This window comes from Pseudorca crassidens, chromosome 19, assembly GCF_039906515.1.
Source record: "Pseudorca crassidens isolate mPseCra1 chromosome 19, mPseCra1.hap1, whole genome shotgun sequence".
NCBI classification, from domain to species: Eukaryota; Metazoa; Chordata; class Mammalia; order Artiodactyla; family Delphinidae; genus Pseudorca; species Pseudorca crassidens.
Window position 1 is genome coordinate 6,613,150 of NC_090314.1, and position 14,844 is coordinate 6,627,993.

The window sequence follows — 14,844 nt, forward strand, 5'->3', positions numbered from 1 at the left end:
GTCCATGCTCTATAGCTGGGGTCAGCAAACTTTTTCTCTAAAGGGCCAGACAGGAAATAGTCCAGGCTTTCCAGGACATAAGTTTTCTGTGGCAATGACTCAATTCTGCTGAGGTAGCATGACACCAGCACAGAACCAACGGCTATGGCTGTGTTCCAATAAAACTTTATTTACAAAATCAGACAAGCTTTGCTCAACAGTGTAGTCACCAGCTTTCTTCGCAGAGAAACAATCTACATTCCCACACATGTGGGACAATCCCAGAGGCCCTACAAGAAGCAAAGCACAACAGTGAGCTGGGAGTCCCAGGGCCCATGTGTTCACTGCCCATCAAGCCCAGCAGTGCAGTCCTTCTTGTTTCCAGAACTGAAACGGAACACATTATCTTACTGCATCGTCACAGGGTAGTAGGTGTGAACACACAAAAGACAAGGAAATAAGCAGGATAAATATTCTGTGTTAACTGCAAATAAAAGAGAGACCATTTTTAGTACAATATGTTTAGGGTAATACTATTTACTATTCTGCGTAAACAGAATTCCAAAAATTTGATTTCAAATCCCAATTAAGTTGAAGAGAGGAAAAATACTAAGAGGGGACCCATAGTTTCAAAATCATTCCTTTTGGGGCAATAACAAAATTAGCATTTTGTTTAACCAAAAAACAAACAAACAAAAAAACCCAAACCACTCTCAAGTAAGAATCTGACTAGACTGGAAAAACAAAGTACCTGTGAGTTTGATTTTGGACAGCCGAGCCAAAATTCCTGGCAAATCATCCACACGCAGCTTCATCTCTTTCCACTGCTTTTCTTCTTTTGTCTCTGTTCCCACAGCTATAGAGCCTTCAATTACTGGGGTGGGTTCGAGTTCTATTGATTCTTTTTCATTTGGCTTTCTGGACAGAGACAGGCTTGGGGGTGAAAGAGGTCTCATCTCGTATATTTCGGCTTTGGCCTCATCCAAAGATGCTTTTTCAAGGAAAGGAGATGCCACTGGTTCCGGCTTTGGTTTCATTTGCTGGTTGAAGCTTCTGTTCAGTTGTGTGACATACTGAATAAAAAAGGTACACGTTACTAGGAAACCAAGGCCCAAAATGCTCTTAAATGTTTATTCAGTAGCACCTTCCATCAGTCCAACTTGTAAAATACCTAAAAGATTTTCCTATACCTTTAAAAATACTCACTGAAGTAACTTGTGTTAGAGTGTTACATGGGAATCACTCTACTAAGAAATATGGAGAATACAGTTAACTGGTTTTTCAAATTCTACGGCTTAGAAAATCCTAGGAATTTAAGTTCCTTGAAAGAAAGATAAATTTATTTCATATTCATCTCCCCCAGAATTTCCCTCCATGTAGTACCAGAAACTGGAGGTTGCACATTCCAAATACAATGAAAAAGTTTTCTATAATCAAGAGCCAAGGCAACCTGTTGACTTTCCATGTTCCCAGGTGAACAGTGCATGCAGACGTACTCAGTGGGGGACACAACCCAGGGCTCAGTGACCTTAGGGCAGTGGGTGTGGGGAAAGAATTGGATTTTAGAGTCAGATAATCTCTATTACTTACTAACAAAAGGAGTAAGTATGACTAATATCCTTGAGGCACTTCACAGTTTCATATAACATATATCTTTAGAGTTTATTGAATACATATCTCATCCAATGTTCTCAAAAGTTGTTAAAAAAGATGGATCATTATTAGTATCTCTCGCTTTAATTTTCAGATGAGGAAACCAAGGCTCGGAAATAAACTGACAGAGAAAAGAATCAACAACTAGTTACTTATAGATGCTCCTGGGACTTGGAGCAAACTATCCTGATAACTAGTTAAGCAATTTTTCATTACATCACAAAGACTTGAAATTACATATACTCATCTTAGAAAGGAGTTACAAACTCATGAATGAATTCAGAGCTCTGTTTACATAAAAAAGGCATTAAACATATTTGAGTTTCTCTTCTAAACATCCATTATCCTCGATCCCCAACTTTAAAAGTCTGAACATTTCTGGAAATTAAAATCTCTCATCAAAACAATGTGCTTCATTAAGATTTTAAAAGTTAAAGTGGGCATTTTAAGTTAAAAAAAAAAGGTGAGAGAAATGTCAAATAGGACTTCAGAGTATGAATTTGCTATTCTTTCCTGCTTGCACTGAAATCATGAGTTTTTAGCTGTCGTTTCTTCATCCTATGACTCTTTGCCATTTGAGAAAGTGGCAAATGTAAGTTACCACACTGCCGATACCACGAAGTCGACCTGGACAAAAGTCTACTGAGCTATATTACCAACGCCCACTGTAAAATGCCCAGCAAATCACAAACTCAATTTGTTTGAATCTGCTCAGAAGGGCATGTGTTTAAAAGACTTTTGAATACACTGCTGATGTTAGAAAACAGGAAGGTCACACGGTTAAAGCAATTATTTCTGTATTACTGATGTATTCACAGAACTTTAAAGAATTTAAAAAGTTGCATCATAACAGTTCAGCTTTTCCTAATTGTGGCCTAGTCAAAACATGCCAGCAGTTTTCAATCTTTTCCCAAACTTAATCAATAAGTTCAAGATCATATTTTAAAACTCAGACACCAGAATTATTCTGGTTTCAGTTAAGTATAAACAGAACAAGGGATTAAAGTTGTGGATAAACTTCAGACCACATGAAATAAAAGTCCTTCTCAAAGAGTACTTCTTAAAACTCTTCTTACAGTCCCCTCATACAGGGAAAGTAAAGGCAGGGAGCACAAAGTGAGGATGGCCTTCTCAACGTACCATGTGCCTGAGGAAGTTAAAGTGCTGAAATGTAACCCACTGTTGATTGACGTTCCTGAGAAGATGCAGGAACCTACGAGGTGACTCCTGCAAGGCTCTCCTTTCTAGATACCAGACACATCCTCCTACCCAGCCTGTAATAGAGAGGAAGGGGGAAAAATGTTAAAATCGTTAATACTTCTCACCAAGTGATGACTGGACCTACCCAGAAGCAGAGCCCACACCACGGTAAGCAACACATGAGTGATGGGTCAGAACTTTGAAATGACCTGATCCAGACCTGTGAATGAACGGTATTGATCAGCCCTGCTCACCGTTTAAGTGAGTGTAATTCTCCAGCAGGGCTAGGGAACACTTTCATCTCAGGATCATTGGGCTTTTATTATATCAAATGCTGAAATGACCAAACCATAGATCTTTTTAAGAATAAAATATAAGGCTTCCCTGGTGGCGCAGTGGTTAAGAATCCACCTGCCAATGCAGGGGACACGGGTTCAATCCCTGGTTCGGGAAGATCCCACATGCGGCGGAGCAACTAAGCCCGTGCGCCACAACTACTGAGCCAGCGCTCCAGGGCCTGCGAGCCACAACTCCTGAGCTCACGAGCCACAACTCCTGAAGCCCAGGCGCCTAGAGCCTGTGCTCTGCAACAAGAGAAGCCACCGCAATGAGAAGCCCGCGCACCGCAACAAAGAGTAGCCCCCGCTCGCCACAACTGGAGAAAGCCCGCGCACAGCAACAAAGACCCAATGCAGCCAAAAATAAATTAATTAAATTTTTTTTTAATTTTTAAAAAAGAATAAAATATAAAACAATCAGTTCAGTCACTTTTCAAAAAGTATAAAATAAGAAGCAGAATTTTTCTCAATAAATAACAGTAAACTGGAAGATATGTTTCAGATTAATATTTTGGCCATGTCAGGTAAGTCAAGGAAAAGGGAGAGGAAATAGCTCTCAATAAAGTATGAGTCTATGAACCTAGTTAGGAAGAAGCTATTTTTGTTGTATCTGAATTTGGCTTTTAATCATTTCTCTCTAAACCTTCTCTCAAACATCAACAAATCCAATGCTTCCATGTAAGGCCTCATCCTGGGCAAGCCTTCAACAGGACCACAGCACAGACCCCCTCTCCACCTTTCTTTTAAGTCTCTCCTTCCATGGCTTCCATGACCCTAAGGACCCGTGGTTCTCCACCGCCCGCAACTTATCAGTTCTCGGGTTCCTGCGGTGGCTCCTCTTGCTGTGTCAGCCACGTGAAGGCAGCTGTGTCGTTGCTGTTCTGAGCACTACATACTGTCTCTGAACAAACGTAATTCCAGGGTAATTGTTCATCTTCAACCCATTTCTAGAGTCACTACGCCTCTTTCCATCTGCTGAGTATCTCCACGTGGATGGGTTCTAGTACGTCTCTGAGAATGTTACTCTCACCCTTATCTTTACTCTGTTCCCTACTGCTGATAGAACCATCGCCTACTTGAGATTCTAGGACCACCTTGAACTCTTCCTTCATCACCTAATAATCATCAACTCCAGTCAACTCGGAAACACTGGTCAAATCTGTCCACTTCTTTCCCTGCCGCTGAGAGATACAGACCCTTGTCATCCCACACTTGGACTACGGTACAGGCGTGGGATTCAAGCCACTCGCCCTGACTTCGGTTAACTCTCTTTCCTCTCCAACCCAAGTCCCATAGAGCCAACGGTTTTCTTCTGAAGCCCGAAATACACATCACCTGCCCAAACCTGTACCTATGACTCGCTGTCTCGGGCTCTGCACTGCACGCGCCACCATTCCAGCTCGTGCCTCTGCGCTGACGCTGCTTCCTCGCTGGCACGGTCCTGCCTCCACCCGCTGCCTGTAAACTGTTGAAGTCTCCTTCAGCTGCCCTATCACGTCACACTGTTTCTGTGTGGCACTTCTTTCTTTCTTTCTTTTTAAAGATTTTTTGTGATGTGGACCACTTTTAAAGTCGTTATTGAATTTTTTACAATATTGCCTCGTTTTATGTGTTGGCTCTTCGGCCGAGAGGCATGTGGGATCTTAGCTCCCCGACCAGGGCTGGAACCTGCACCCCCTGCATTGGAAGGCGGAGTCCCAACCACTGGACCGCCAGGGAAGTCACTTGTGGCACTTCTTAATGCAAATATTTCCATTTGTTTCTGCATCATGTTTTTCAGTTCCTCAGGGGTAGGGACTCTCCTTTCCTCACCTCCGTTACAACAGCTAGCAGAGTGCCTTCCATATAAGAATGAGATGATGTCTGATGACTGGGTCACCCACATCGCTCACCTGGACTGTGGGAAGGAGAGCTTCACCACCCCTCAGTAAACATGGCAATTATCTTAGACTGGAGATAAGTCCCTTCTTCACTGGAATCATACTCTCAACCCTCAGGTAAGTATGAAACGCTTATTTTCCACATACATGAGAATATGTGTTGTCTGTATATAGGTACAGGAAGGAACAGTAGTGTTGAAATCAGGCCACTGATTGAAATTTCCTTTGAATTCAGTCCTCTGATAGTAAGGGTCTGTTATCTATTTATTTGATGCTGCGTGTATTTCCTTTTTTGCCTTGACATTGTTCTTTGGGATAATACAATTTTCAGTATTAAAAGATTATGTCGAGAAGACATCAAGTTTTATTGTTCTGGGCCTTAATTTCAAAACGAGTTTTGAGTTCCATTGGTCCAATGAGAAATGCATGTTCCTGTGAGGAAAAGAACCACTTTGGAAAATATCTCTCAAGATTATGTGGGTTAAAACCGAGATTTTACGGGGGGGGAAAAAAACAGCTAGGAAAACTGTACTTTTAAATGATGAAAAAAACCACTTCATTTAGTCAAAACACGTCGTATCTCTATGAGTCAGTGCCCAGAAATTTAAAGACATTTTGGTCCCATGTAAACAAATGTAGGTTTGAAGATACACATGGCTTATAATAGATGCATTAAAAATCTGGAAACAGGGCTTCCCTGGTGGCGCAGTGGTTGAGAGTCCGCCTGCCGATGCAGGGGACACGGGTTCGTGCCCCGGTCCGGGAACATCCCACATGCCGCGGAGCGGCTGGGCCCGTGAGCCATGGCCGCTGAGCCTGCGCGTCCGGAGCCTGTGCTCCGCAACGGGAGAGGCCACGACAGTGAGAGGCCCGCGTACCGCAAAAAAAAAAAAGAACAAAAAAAAACCTGGAAACATATGATCTTATCCACTATTCATCATCAACACTGAGTCATGATCGTAGGGCTTTTAAAATGAAGTACACATGACTTCCCTGGTGGTGCAGTGGCTAAGAATCCACCTGCCAATGCAGGGCACACGGGTTCGAGCCCGGGTCCGGGAAGATCCCACATGCCATGGAGCAACTCTGCCCGTGCGCCACAACTACTGAGCCTGCGCTCTAGAGCCCGTGAGCCACAACTACTGAGCCCGTGTGCCACAGCTACTGAAGCCCACACGCCTTAGAGCCTGTGCTCCGCAACAAGAGAAGCCACCTCAATGAGAAGCCCGCACACTGCAACGAAGAGTAGCCCCCGCTCACTACAACTAGAGAAAGCCCGCACGCAGCAACGAAGACCCAATGCAGCCAAAAATAAATAAATTAATTAATTAATTAATTAAGTTTTTTAAAAAAATGAAGTGCACAGATAAGAAGCTGAAAGGTCCTGAAAAGTTTTTAATGGCTATAAAATTCTTTGAAGCTTTAGAAGAACAGTCAGGCATGACCCCTAGATACCTGATACAGTCCCTATTTACCCTTCTGCCACCTTCCCCCCATGCTGCTTCCATATCAAGCTCTTCCAGTGGATCTTCCAAGTGGTTCATAGCAGGTTGCACAGACCACTTACTAGCAGATCTTTTGGCGATTATGTTCATAGCTTCAGGAAGCTAAGCTGTCTGTTAATTCCCCCCATACCTGCATCAGAAAGATGGGTCCAGCAACAAACCATGTGGACCATATGCAGTCCACTTACTGAACTGGGGAATTCTAAGTAGTCAGGTGGACTTGTCCTATAGGAAGCTGAAAATACAGAACTGAAAGGCAGAAAAGCAGCCAATCTTGAGGAACGCACACTGGAAAAACCTCCCTACAGAGGTAGTAATTCAAGCACTAAGAAAGGATGAGCTCTCTGAGAATGAGTGTCTAGGGTCAGGATCAAACATGCACAGTCGGGGATGGGAGAAGGCAACAAAGAAATTCAAAAAGAACTACAGACCCTTTAGATAAAATGTATCATTATGGAAAATCCCAGTCATACGCAATAGCAGAACACAATGAGCCCCCATCACTGATCCCCCAGCTTCAACAACTACCAAACCTCTGCCAATCTTGTTTCATCTATACACACTCCCACTTCTCACCCTCCTGCCCTCCTTTTGAACCAGAAGAGACCTTGGAGATCATCTAGTTGAACTGTCTCATTTAATAGTTGAACTGTCTCATTTAATAGGCCCAAAGGGAGTCCATCTCCAACATGGGCCACCAGCAACACATTCGTGACCCATAAGTTATCATCCTAAACTACGGGGGGGAGGGGGGCAAAACAGTTCCCAACCTCCAGTTTAATAACTCCATCAGGAGAAATTTCATTCATTCACATGTAATTATTCAGCACCAACAGTGTACCCCCGGTACTGTGTCGGGCACTGGGGACACAGAGGTGAACGAGAGAGATACCGTCCCTGCCTGCACAAGGTTCAATCTTCTAGTTAGGAGAAACACGTAATAAACCGGTTATAAATAAATAACTACAGACTGTGCTAACCATCATGAAAGAAACAGGGTGATGCAAGAACAGAGGGGCGGGGGGCTCTCCTTAGATAGGGTGGTCAGGCCTCTCTGAACAGGTAACATTTGAGCTGAAACCGAGCCAAGGGGCAGGAAAGTGCATCCCATTTTCAACATACAGCTGTGACAGGTCCTTGGCGTGGAAGGATTGTATCAGGGACCACGCTAATGGAGAAAGAAAAGTCTGGGGGTCAGGGGGTGGTTGTGGCCCGCTGTCCGTGGTGGTCATCATCTTTATCATCGCCATCAGGACGCTTTATCCTGGAACAAGGCTTCCGGGTTGGGAGGTGGGGGAGAAAAGCACTTGCCCGGTCCTTCAAGCGGGACGTACGAGTAACTTACAAATGGCTAGGACCTAAGACTCTAATTAAAGCCCAGAGGCTCGTGGAGCCCCCAGGTTCTACTCCGTCCTCTCTCCCGCAGCCTCCAGTCTCTGAAAACTGAAAGAAGCACCAGACATCGCGCCCAGGGGGAGAAGGAGATGGAGACGGTGCGGACCACCGGGGCCCCAGTGCAAGACTAGACCCTAGCTCCGTGGCCTCTTCACGTCAGGCTACTCCAAAAGTCACTTCCCGCACTGGTGCCCCGCCGACCTCGCCAAGGGCTCCCAAGGTTGCAGGTAGGCGGAACCACGGCGTCACACGTGGCAAAAAGAAGAAAATTCCCCCAAGGTGGTGCCCGAGAACGGGCGCAGTACCTGTCATGACGCGCGAAGAAAGAGTATGCGGGGATGCGGCCATCACGCACAAGTCCGGTGGCCCCCCGTGGTCCCCGCGTCCTCTCTCCTCACCGGCTGCTGGGCGCCGCCATCTTCTTTTCCCCGCCCCCCGTGAGAGGAGCGGAAGCTTCCTGTTCGTCACTTCCGGCGGGCGGGACGCGGAAGTGGAGGGCTGTGGCCTGAGGGGCGTTGACAGGCCGCCCGGCAGGAGCGCGCTGGGCCGAGGACACGGGATCTGAGGTACCTTCGCGGGGCGTGAGGAGCGCGGGGCGGCGGATGCTTCCGAGGAAAGGCCGCGCGCGACGGCGGACCTGCGCCTCCCGCCCCGAGGCCGGCATCCCTGGCCGGACCCGAGGGGCCTGGCGCTTGGGCAGGGCCGGCCGCGGGCTGCTTGCGGGCCGCTTGCAGTTATCTCCGGGATACTTTTGGGCCGCCGAGGCGCCGGGAGGAAATGGTTCTGGGGACGGTGCCCCCAGCTTCCAGCCTCATCGGTTACAGCTTTACCATATTCGTTGTCAGATGCGGGGAGCGACGCACGCGGGCTCCTGGCCCCTGAGCCACGCCGAGGAGTCGTCAGGAGCGTGGAAGGTGCGTGCAGAGTTTAAGGTTCCAGGCTCCGGAGTGACCTCTGTATTCCTGGCTCCACCTTCTGGCCTCCTGACGTGTTGAGCAAATGACCTAAGTCCCCGGAACCTCGGTTATGTCGCTGTGCGACGGGGATCATAATAGCATATGTCCCATAAGATGGTTGAGAGAATTAAATGATGCCTCTGCAGCGGGTACCCAGCCAGACGCCTGTCACGGCCAAGAACTGATAAGTTATCATTCGTGTCTGATTAGGAGGGCAGGTTTCAGCACTCCTCCTTTGTTCCGGTTTTGGTGTTGGAGTTCCGCAACTAACAGTGCACTGAAGGAAAAAGATTCGGCATTTGAAAGAGAAGAAATAGGTGACTGGGTTCCAGGAGGGTAATTTCTCTGTCTTCAGTGCTAAGGTGATAGGTGGTCATGTGGGTCATCTCGGCTAGCATTGCCGGGCACGGGGGTACCGAGAAGAATGAGACCCCCTGACTGTGTGAGAGCTGACACGGTACCAGTGGGGCGAGAGGGGTTGTCAGTTAGCAAGGTCAGTGTGATGGGGGTGATGCAGAAAGTGCTTCAGAAACCCAGGTGAGGTAGCAGTTCTGTGTGGCTGGTCAGGGAAGGCTTCGGAGATTTAAACTTGGTACTCAGTTGGAGGAACAGTGGATTTTTCCTGCAAACAAGGAAGGGAAAGGATATTCCCTGAAGAGGTAAACAGCATTAAATACTATGTTAAAAGCTTTCAAAATGCCTTGTAATTTTCCATGTGCTTTTTAGAAACGTTTGGTGTTGACATCCACAGGAAAAGGTAACCTCTTTTGAATAACAAGTTAAGGCTCAAAGAGTTTTATTTGCCCAAAGTCACCTAGCTGCTGAGTTCCAGACCAAGACCAGAACCTCTGATACCTGTTACCACGTGATTTCCACCGTGTCTTATGGCCTTATTCACCCAAGCGTCTTGAAGAGTCACAGCCTCTGTGGTTTGTAAAACACAGAGAATTTCAACCTTGGCTGCCTGTCAGCATCACCTGTAGGGCTTTAAAAATTACAGATGCCTGAGCCACCTCCAGACCTATTAAATTAGGAAGGGTGGGGAATGGATGGAACGGACGTATAATTTTCTTTTTAAAGTATCACAGGTGATTTTGGTACACAGAACGGAGAATCACTAGAATCCAACTTTTTTTTCTTTTTTTGACAACACAGCTATGTCTAAAAGGTTGATTCACATGAGTGTTAATGTTTCATGTACTCCGAAAATATGAATTCCTGAGTTCTCTAGGTTTGTGATAGACAAGAAGTTTAATAGACATGTTCCTCCTTGGCCAACAGCTTTTTCTCTTCATTTTCAGTTCTTTCCAAAAATGGGGGCAAGGTCAAGTACATAAATGAATGCATCAGTTTTTATTTATTGAGAGAAACCAGTCAGTGTCATATGGGAAAAAAGGCCTAAATGATGAATACCTTCTGATGAGATTGGTCAGGAAGTGCATTCATTTGTAATTAAGTTAGCCTATGTCAATAATCCCAAAGCATAGTCTCCGGAAAAGTAATCCCTGGAGATACTTCTGGGAGGAAGAGAATTCCACTGCCATGTGCGGTGAATTGGCTGCCTGTAGCTGCAAGGGAGGCTGAGAAAGCAGAGAGCAGGATTGTAGTGATGAGCTTAGGCCAGTCACAATCCATCCCCCAGACATAGTGCTGTCTGGAATCAAACCACAGTGATGTTAAACTAAGAAAAAAGTAGAGAATGGATTTTGGTTAAGCAGCTAAAAGGGTGTGCCACAGTTTTGTTGAACCTGTTGTTTTCCAAACATTTTGGAAACAAACCCTTTTGTGAAATACCCTGAAAACTTGGGAAGTGCCAGCCTCTCTCACACACACACAGCCAAACAAACAAACAATTTGGGGCTTGGACTATGTTTGTGTTGACAGTTTTCACTTATTCAAAGGTGAATAGACTTCCTGATTTGGAACATCTTAACTTCATTCGACTTACTTTTCCTGGACAGGTTTCCTTAGAAAACGCCATATACAAGCTCTGCCCTTCGGTCACTGTAGATTAATAGGACATGTAGAGATGGGCCTCAACAGCCATATAACTGCACCTTTTCATCTTATAGATTTGGAAACTGAGGTCCAGAGTGGTTAAGTAATTTACTCTGAGTGATAGAACTTTGTCTCCAGACACCCAGGCCAGCATTTTTCCATCTCATTATATTGTCTTTCTTGTCCCTGACTCTACCTGTGGCATCTTCACTAATGAAATTAAGTAGGGCTTCACAATTATATATATTTCTTTGACTTTGGATTTTTAAATTTTTACATTTCAAGTAAAATAAATATGTTTCTTAGATTTTTGTAGAATATATTTTTAATTACCTGCTTATTTTGTTTAATATTGCTTATGACAAGAGACATAAAGAATTAAAAGCATTATTTTTAGCTAAAAGCATAGTTTTAATTAGCCCACAGTTACTGAAAGTTGAGTTGTATTCAATTTTATGTTAATGTGGTCATTAACCACAGTTATCACTTGCATATGTATTTTTAAACAGTGATTCTGAATAACCAATGTAAAGCTTTGTACTTTGTCTCTTGAAACTAATGTTATCACGATTTACCTAGATAATGGCTTAGCACTCAGTTAAAAACCAAGCTACCCTCAACTCCCACTTTGTCCTGTAGTGGATTTGCTTCAGAATTTGAAAGCAGAATCTCAAAGTTTCTCCTTGCAGAGTCTGTACTGAATCCAATCTGCATTTTATTCCATCTGATGTGACTTCTGAGTGGATGCTAACTCTCTCAAAGCCTTGGTGAATTTACTGCAGTAGATACAGACGTAGCTTCCTCTAGGCAAAATCCCAACCTAGTATGCAGGATGTAATCAGTTAGCACAGAATTATCTATCTAAAAGCAAAATAGATTTCAGAGCCCAAGGATAGGCAAAGGATCTGAATCGAGTTTTTCCAAAGAAGATATACAAATGGCCAATAAGTACATGAAAAGGTGGTCAACAGCATTAGCAGTCAGAGAAATAAGACTTAAAATCAAATTGGAAACCTGATGTGCTACTGCTGGGAATGTAAAATGGTGCAGCTGCCTTTGAAAACAGTTTGGCAGTTTTTCAAAAAGTTAAATAAAGGGCTGTCATATGACCCAGCAGTTCCACTCCTAGATGGAGAAATGAAGACATACTTACTCAACAATAGAAAGACAGGGTTCTTCCCCTGGTCCCATGATGTTGGGTGTAGGTGGTGACAAGATAGGCCTGGTTTGCTTCGTGCTTGAGGGAGGCCTCCCTCCTGCTGTGAAAAGGCCGATGCTCAGGCTCCTTCCAGTGAGCTGGGCTCCCACCAGATGTAGCTCTGCTCACCAGCGTCAGGGCTCCCACATAAGTGTGTGTGTCCAGAGCCTCAGTGTGATAATAAACTGGCGTTTACCCACGCTTGTCCTCCTCTGGAGGCTTAGCAAAGGTGACCACTGCTACAGTAGGCAACTCAGGTGTGGGAAGCGTGGAGTATTTCAGGACCCTGCCTTTGGCCATGGCTTCATGGTGGTGATGCTGGGTCAAGTCAGGTCAGGAGACTGGTGTTAATTAGGCAATCGAAAGGGTTAAAAAGAACTCTAAGTGTCACAGAGGTAGCAGCTTCAGAAAGCAGCTACCACCTCTGTAACTGGATGATGGGGAATGAGGTCAGGATTATTGCAGTGTGGAAACCGAGAGGAGCAGGCACTGCTCTGCTGATGCTGTGATCTCTGTGGGGAACTGACCGAGCTGGATCTAAAGGTGTTAGGAAAGCTGTACGTGGCCTCAGCCGCTGCTGCTGGGGTGAAGGAGCACTGGAGTGAGGTGCCCAGGGGCGCAGGCAGATGGGAAGCAGGTGGCAGGTAGGACCCCTGCCCTCTCCATCCTGCAGCATCACTGTCCCATCTTGGCAGAGCCGAGCGGTGAGAGAGCCTGCAGGAGTGTGGTTTGCAGACTCCCAGCTCCAGCACCACCAGGCACCGGATACAGGGTAAGTTTGGAGCCAGGACAGATAACTACTGTGAGTTCTTAGGTGAACAGACGTTCCACTGTAAGTGTACAGATTAGGGTTTACAAATCAGCCTCCTATGAGCTTGAATAACCAATATCAGTTCCTCAGATCTCTTAATAGTTCCTCCAAGGTGACCAGTAAGGATCCTGGTCCAAGTTCACTCCAGTCAGACATTACCCCTCAGCTGTAACCTTTTCCAGCGCTACACCCCAGGGCTGATTCCATCCAGGAGCTTGGTGACATCGTAAGTGGAAAGCGAAGTTCAGGAATGCAGGAAAATGAAACAGCCGCAGGGAAATGCACTTGAGCAAATTCTGTTCACTGCCGCGGCCTTCCACCTTCATTAATCAACGGGCCACGATTTTAAGGGAAGCAGTACCTTCAGCCCAGGAGGTGAGTTACGATGGCCTCCAGCCAAACAGAGGGATCTCAGCCACACTTGCCCAGAGTTCCTGACAGCCGGAGAGGCCATGTGACCCAGTTCTGACTAGAGAGAGAGAAGGAGAAACCTGCAGACAAGTTTTCTAGGAAAAACCTCATTCACTACTGAAGGTGTGCAAAGGGCGGTGCTCTGGGCCTTTCATTCTCAGGAAGCAGGGCTGAAAGTGGAATTTCTGGCACTGAGGCAGCCGTCTCGCAATTGTGAAGTGATGAAGAAACATGCCAGGGAAGGTGGAGTAGGAAAAAGAGAGCCCAGATTCTAGATGAACTTGTTGGGCCCCTGCTCCAAGCCTGGAACATCTGTCTGCAGACTTACTGCTATAAGCATACTGTTCTGCTTAAGCTACTTTCCGGGCTTCCGGTTCGTCGCGTCCCTGATGGGACATTGAGGGGTAGGGCTGGGGAGCCGAGTGACCTGCACCAGAGCTTGCTGAGGAAGACGGCATGGAGAAGCAACCCAGATCACGCCAGACCGCTGAAACGCAGGCCGTGTCTAACAAGAATAACACAAACTCGACATGGTAGCTGTTTCCAATAGGATATAAACCCACAACGGTTTAAATAAAACAAATACAAGATGCAGTTTTGTGCAGACTAGCTTCTTATCTTGTTGCTTGGCTGTTTACTGTGCACCCAGTTCCTTTGCTGATGTCAAAATGTCCTGCTTCCCCACATCAGGAAAGTATCCCTTTTCTCGTTTCCTCCTCCTTGGAATCTTGAAGCCTCGTGAAGAATATGGTGGAATGCTCCAAGTGTAGCAGGAAACAAATCCTGTTGGTCACTGCTGGTTGAGAAAATCATAACCCATAAAGAGCATCCCTAAACACCTAAACACACATTTTGTTATTAGCTACCAGGAACTCTTAAAAATGGTTCTTATATATTCTGGTAAATGACCTGTCAGTGTTATAAAACTAGAGAATTCCAAGGTACAAGGAAATTTGCTAAATGCAAATTAATAAGAAGAATCCCAGCAAGGTTATTCTCAGAACAAAAATAATTAGCAAGCTACTAAGAAAGCATAAACATCAGATCTTTTCTAAAATTAGTTATTAGTTCCCATCTGTGGATCTTCTTTCTCCCTGCATTTGTACCTTTAAGACAATTGATAACAGGAAATGAAGATGTTGATTTCTTTTTTGAAATAAGTATCAATGCATATTTGCAAAAATATGCCATTTCTTTAGCATTTACGGTGCATTAAGTGCTTTGTCATGACATCATTTACTTTTCTCCAGCACCAAGATGTGTGTCATTCCCATTTTCAGATGAAGAGCTTGAGACCTTAAAAGATTTTAAAAGATTAAATAATTTTTCCAAGTTCACATAGCTAGGAAGTAAGTACCACAACTAGAATTTAAACCTGCCTGATTTACAAAGGATGTGTTCTTAATCCTAATACTGGGCCGTCTCCCATATTTTATGTATTATAGAGTCCTCATTATCTGGCATTTTTTCATACTAGAATAGAGTTTCACATTTCATCAAACAAGTGAAGTTATTGTAGT

The 14,844-nt window shown here is 45.1% G+C and overlaps 1 protein-coding gene and 1 long non-coding RNA gene across 3 annotated transcripts in view; one reads left to right on the forward strand and one right to left on the reverse strand.

The window, feature by feature from the left end:
* Positions 1-8,396, reverse strand: part of COX10 (cytochrome c oxidase assembly factor heme A:farnesyltransferase COX10) — a 110,415-nt gene extending 102,019 nt beyond the window's left edge. Inside the window, exons 1-3 of the mRNA XM_067715749.1 lie at positions 8,256-8,396; positions 2,773-2,906; positions 731-1,052 (exon numbers count right to left, since the gene is read on the reverse strand). Of these exons, the coding sequence (XP_067571850.1) occupies positions 731-1,052; positions 2,773-2,906; positions 8,256-8,298 (499 nt within the window). The 5' untranslated portion in view covers positions 8,299-8,396. The remainder of the gene's footprint in view (positions 1-730; positions 1,053-2,772; positions 2,907-8,255) is intronic.
* Positions 8,397-8,423: 27 nt separating this feature from the next.
* LOC137212400 (uncharacterized) lies at positions 8,424-13,941 on the forward strand. Of its 2 annotated transcripts, none has more exons than XR_010937493.1 (3): positions 8,424-8,516; positions 8,796-13,288; positions 13,486-13,941. It is a non-coding gene; the product is annotated as an uncharacterized lncRNA (long non-coding RNA). The 2 variants fall into 2 exon arrangements; XR_010937492.1 differs by having other exon boundaries at positions 8,796-12,874; positions 13,096-13,941.
* The last annotated feature ends 903 nt before the right edge of the window (positions 13,942-14,844 follow it).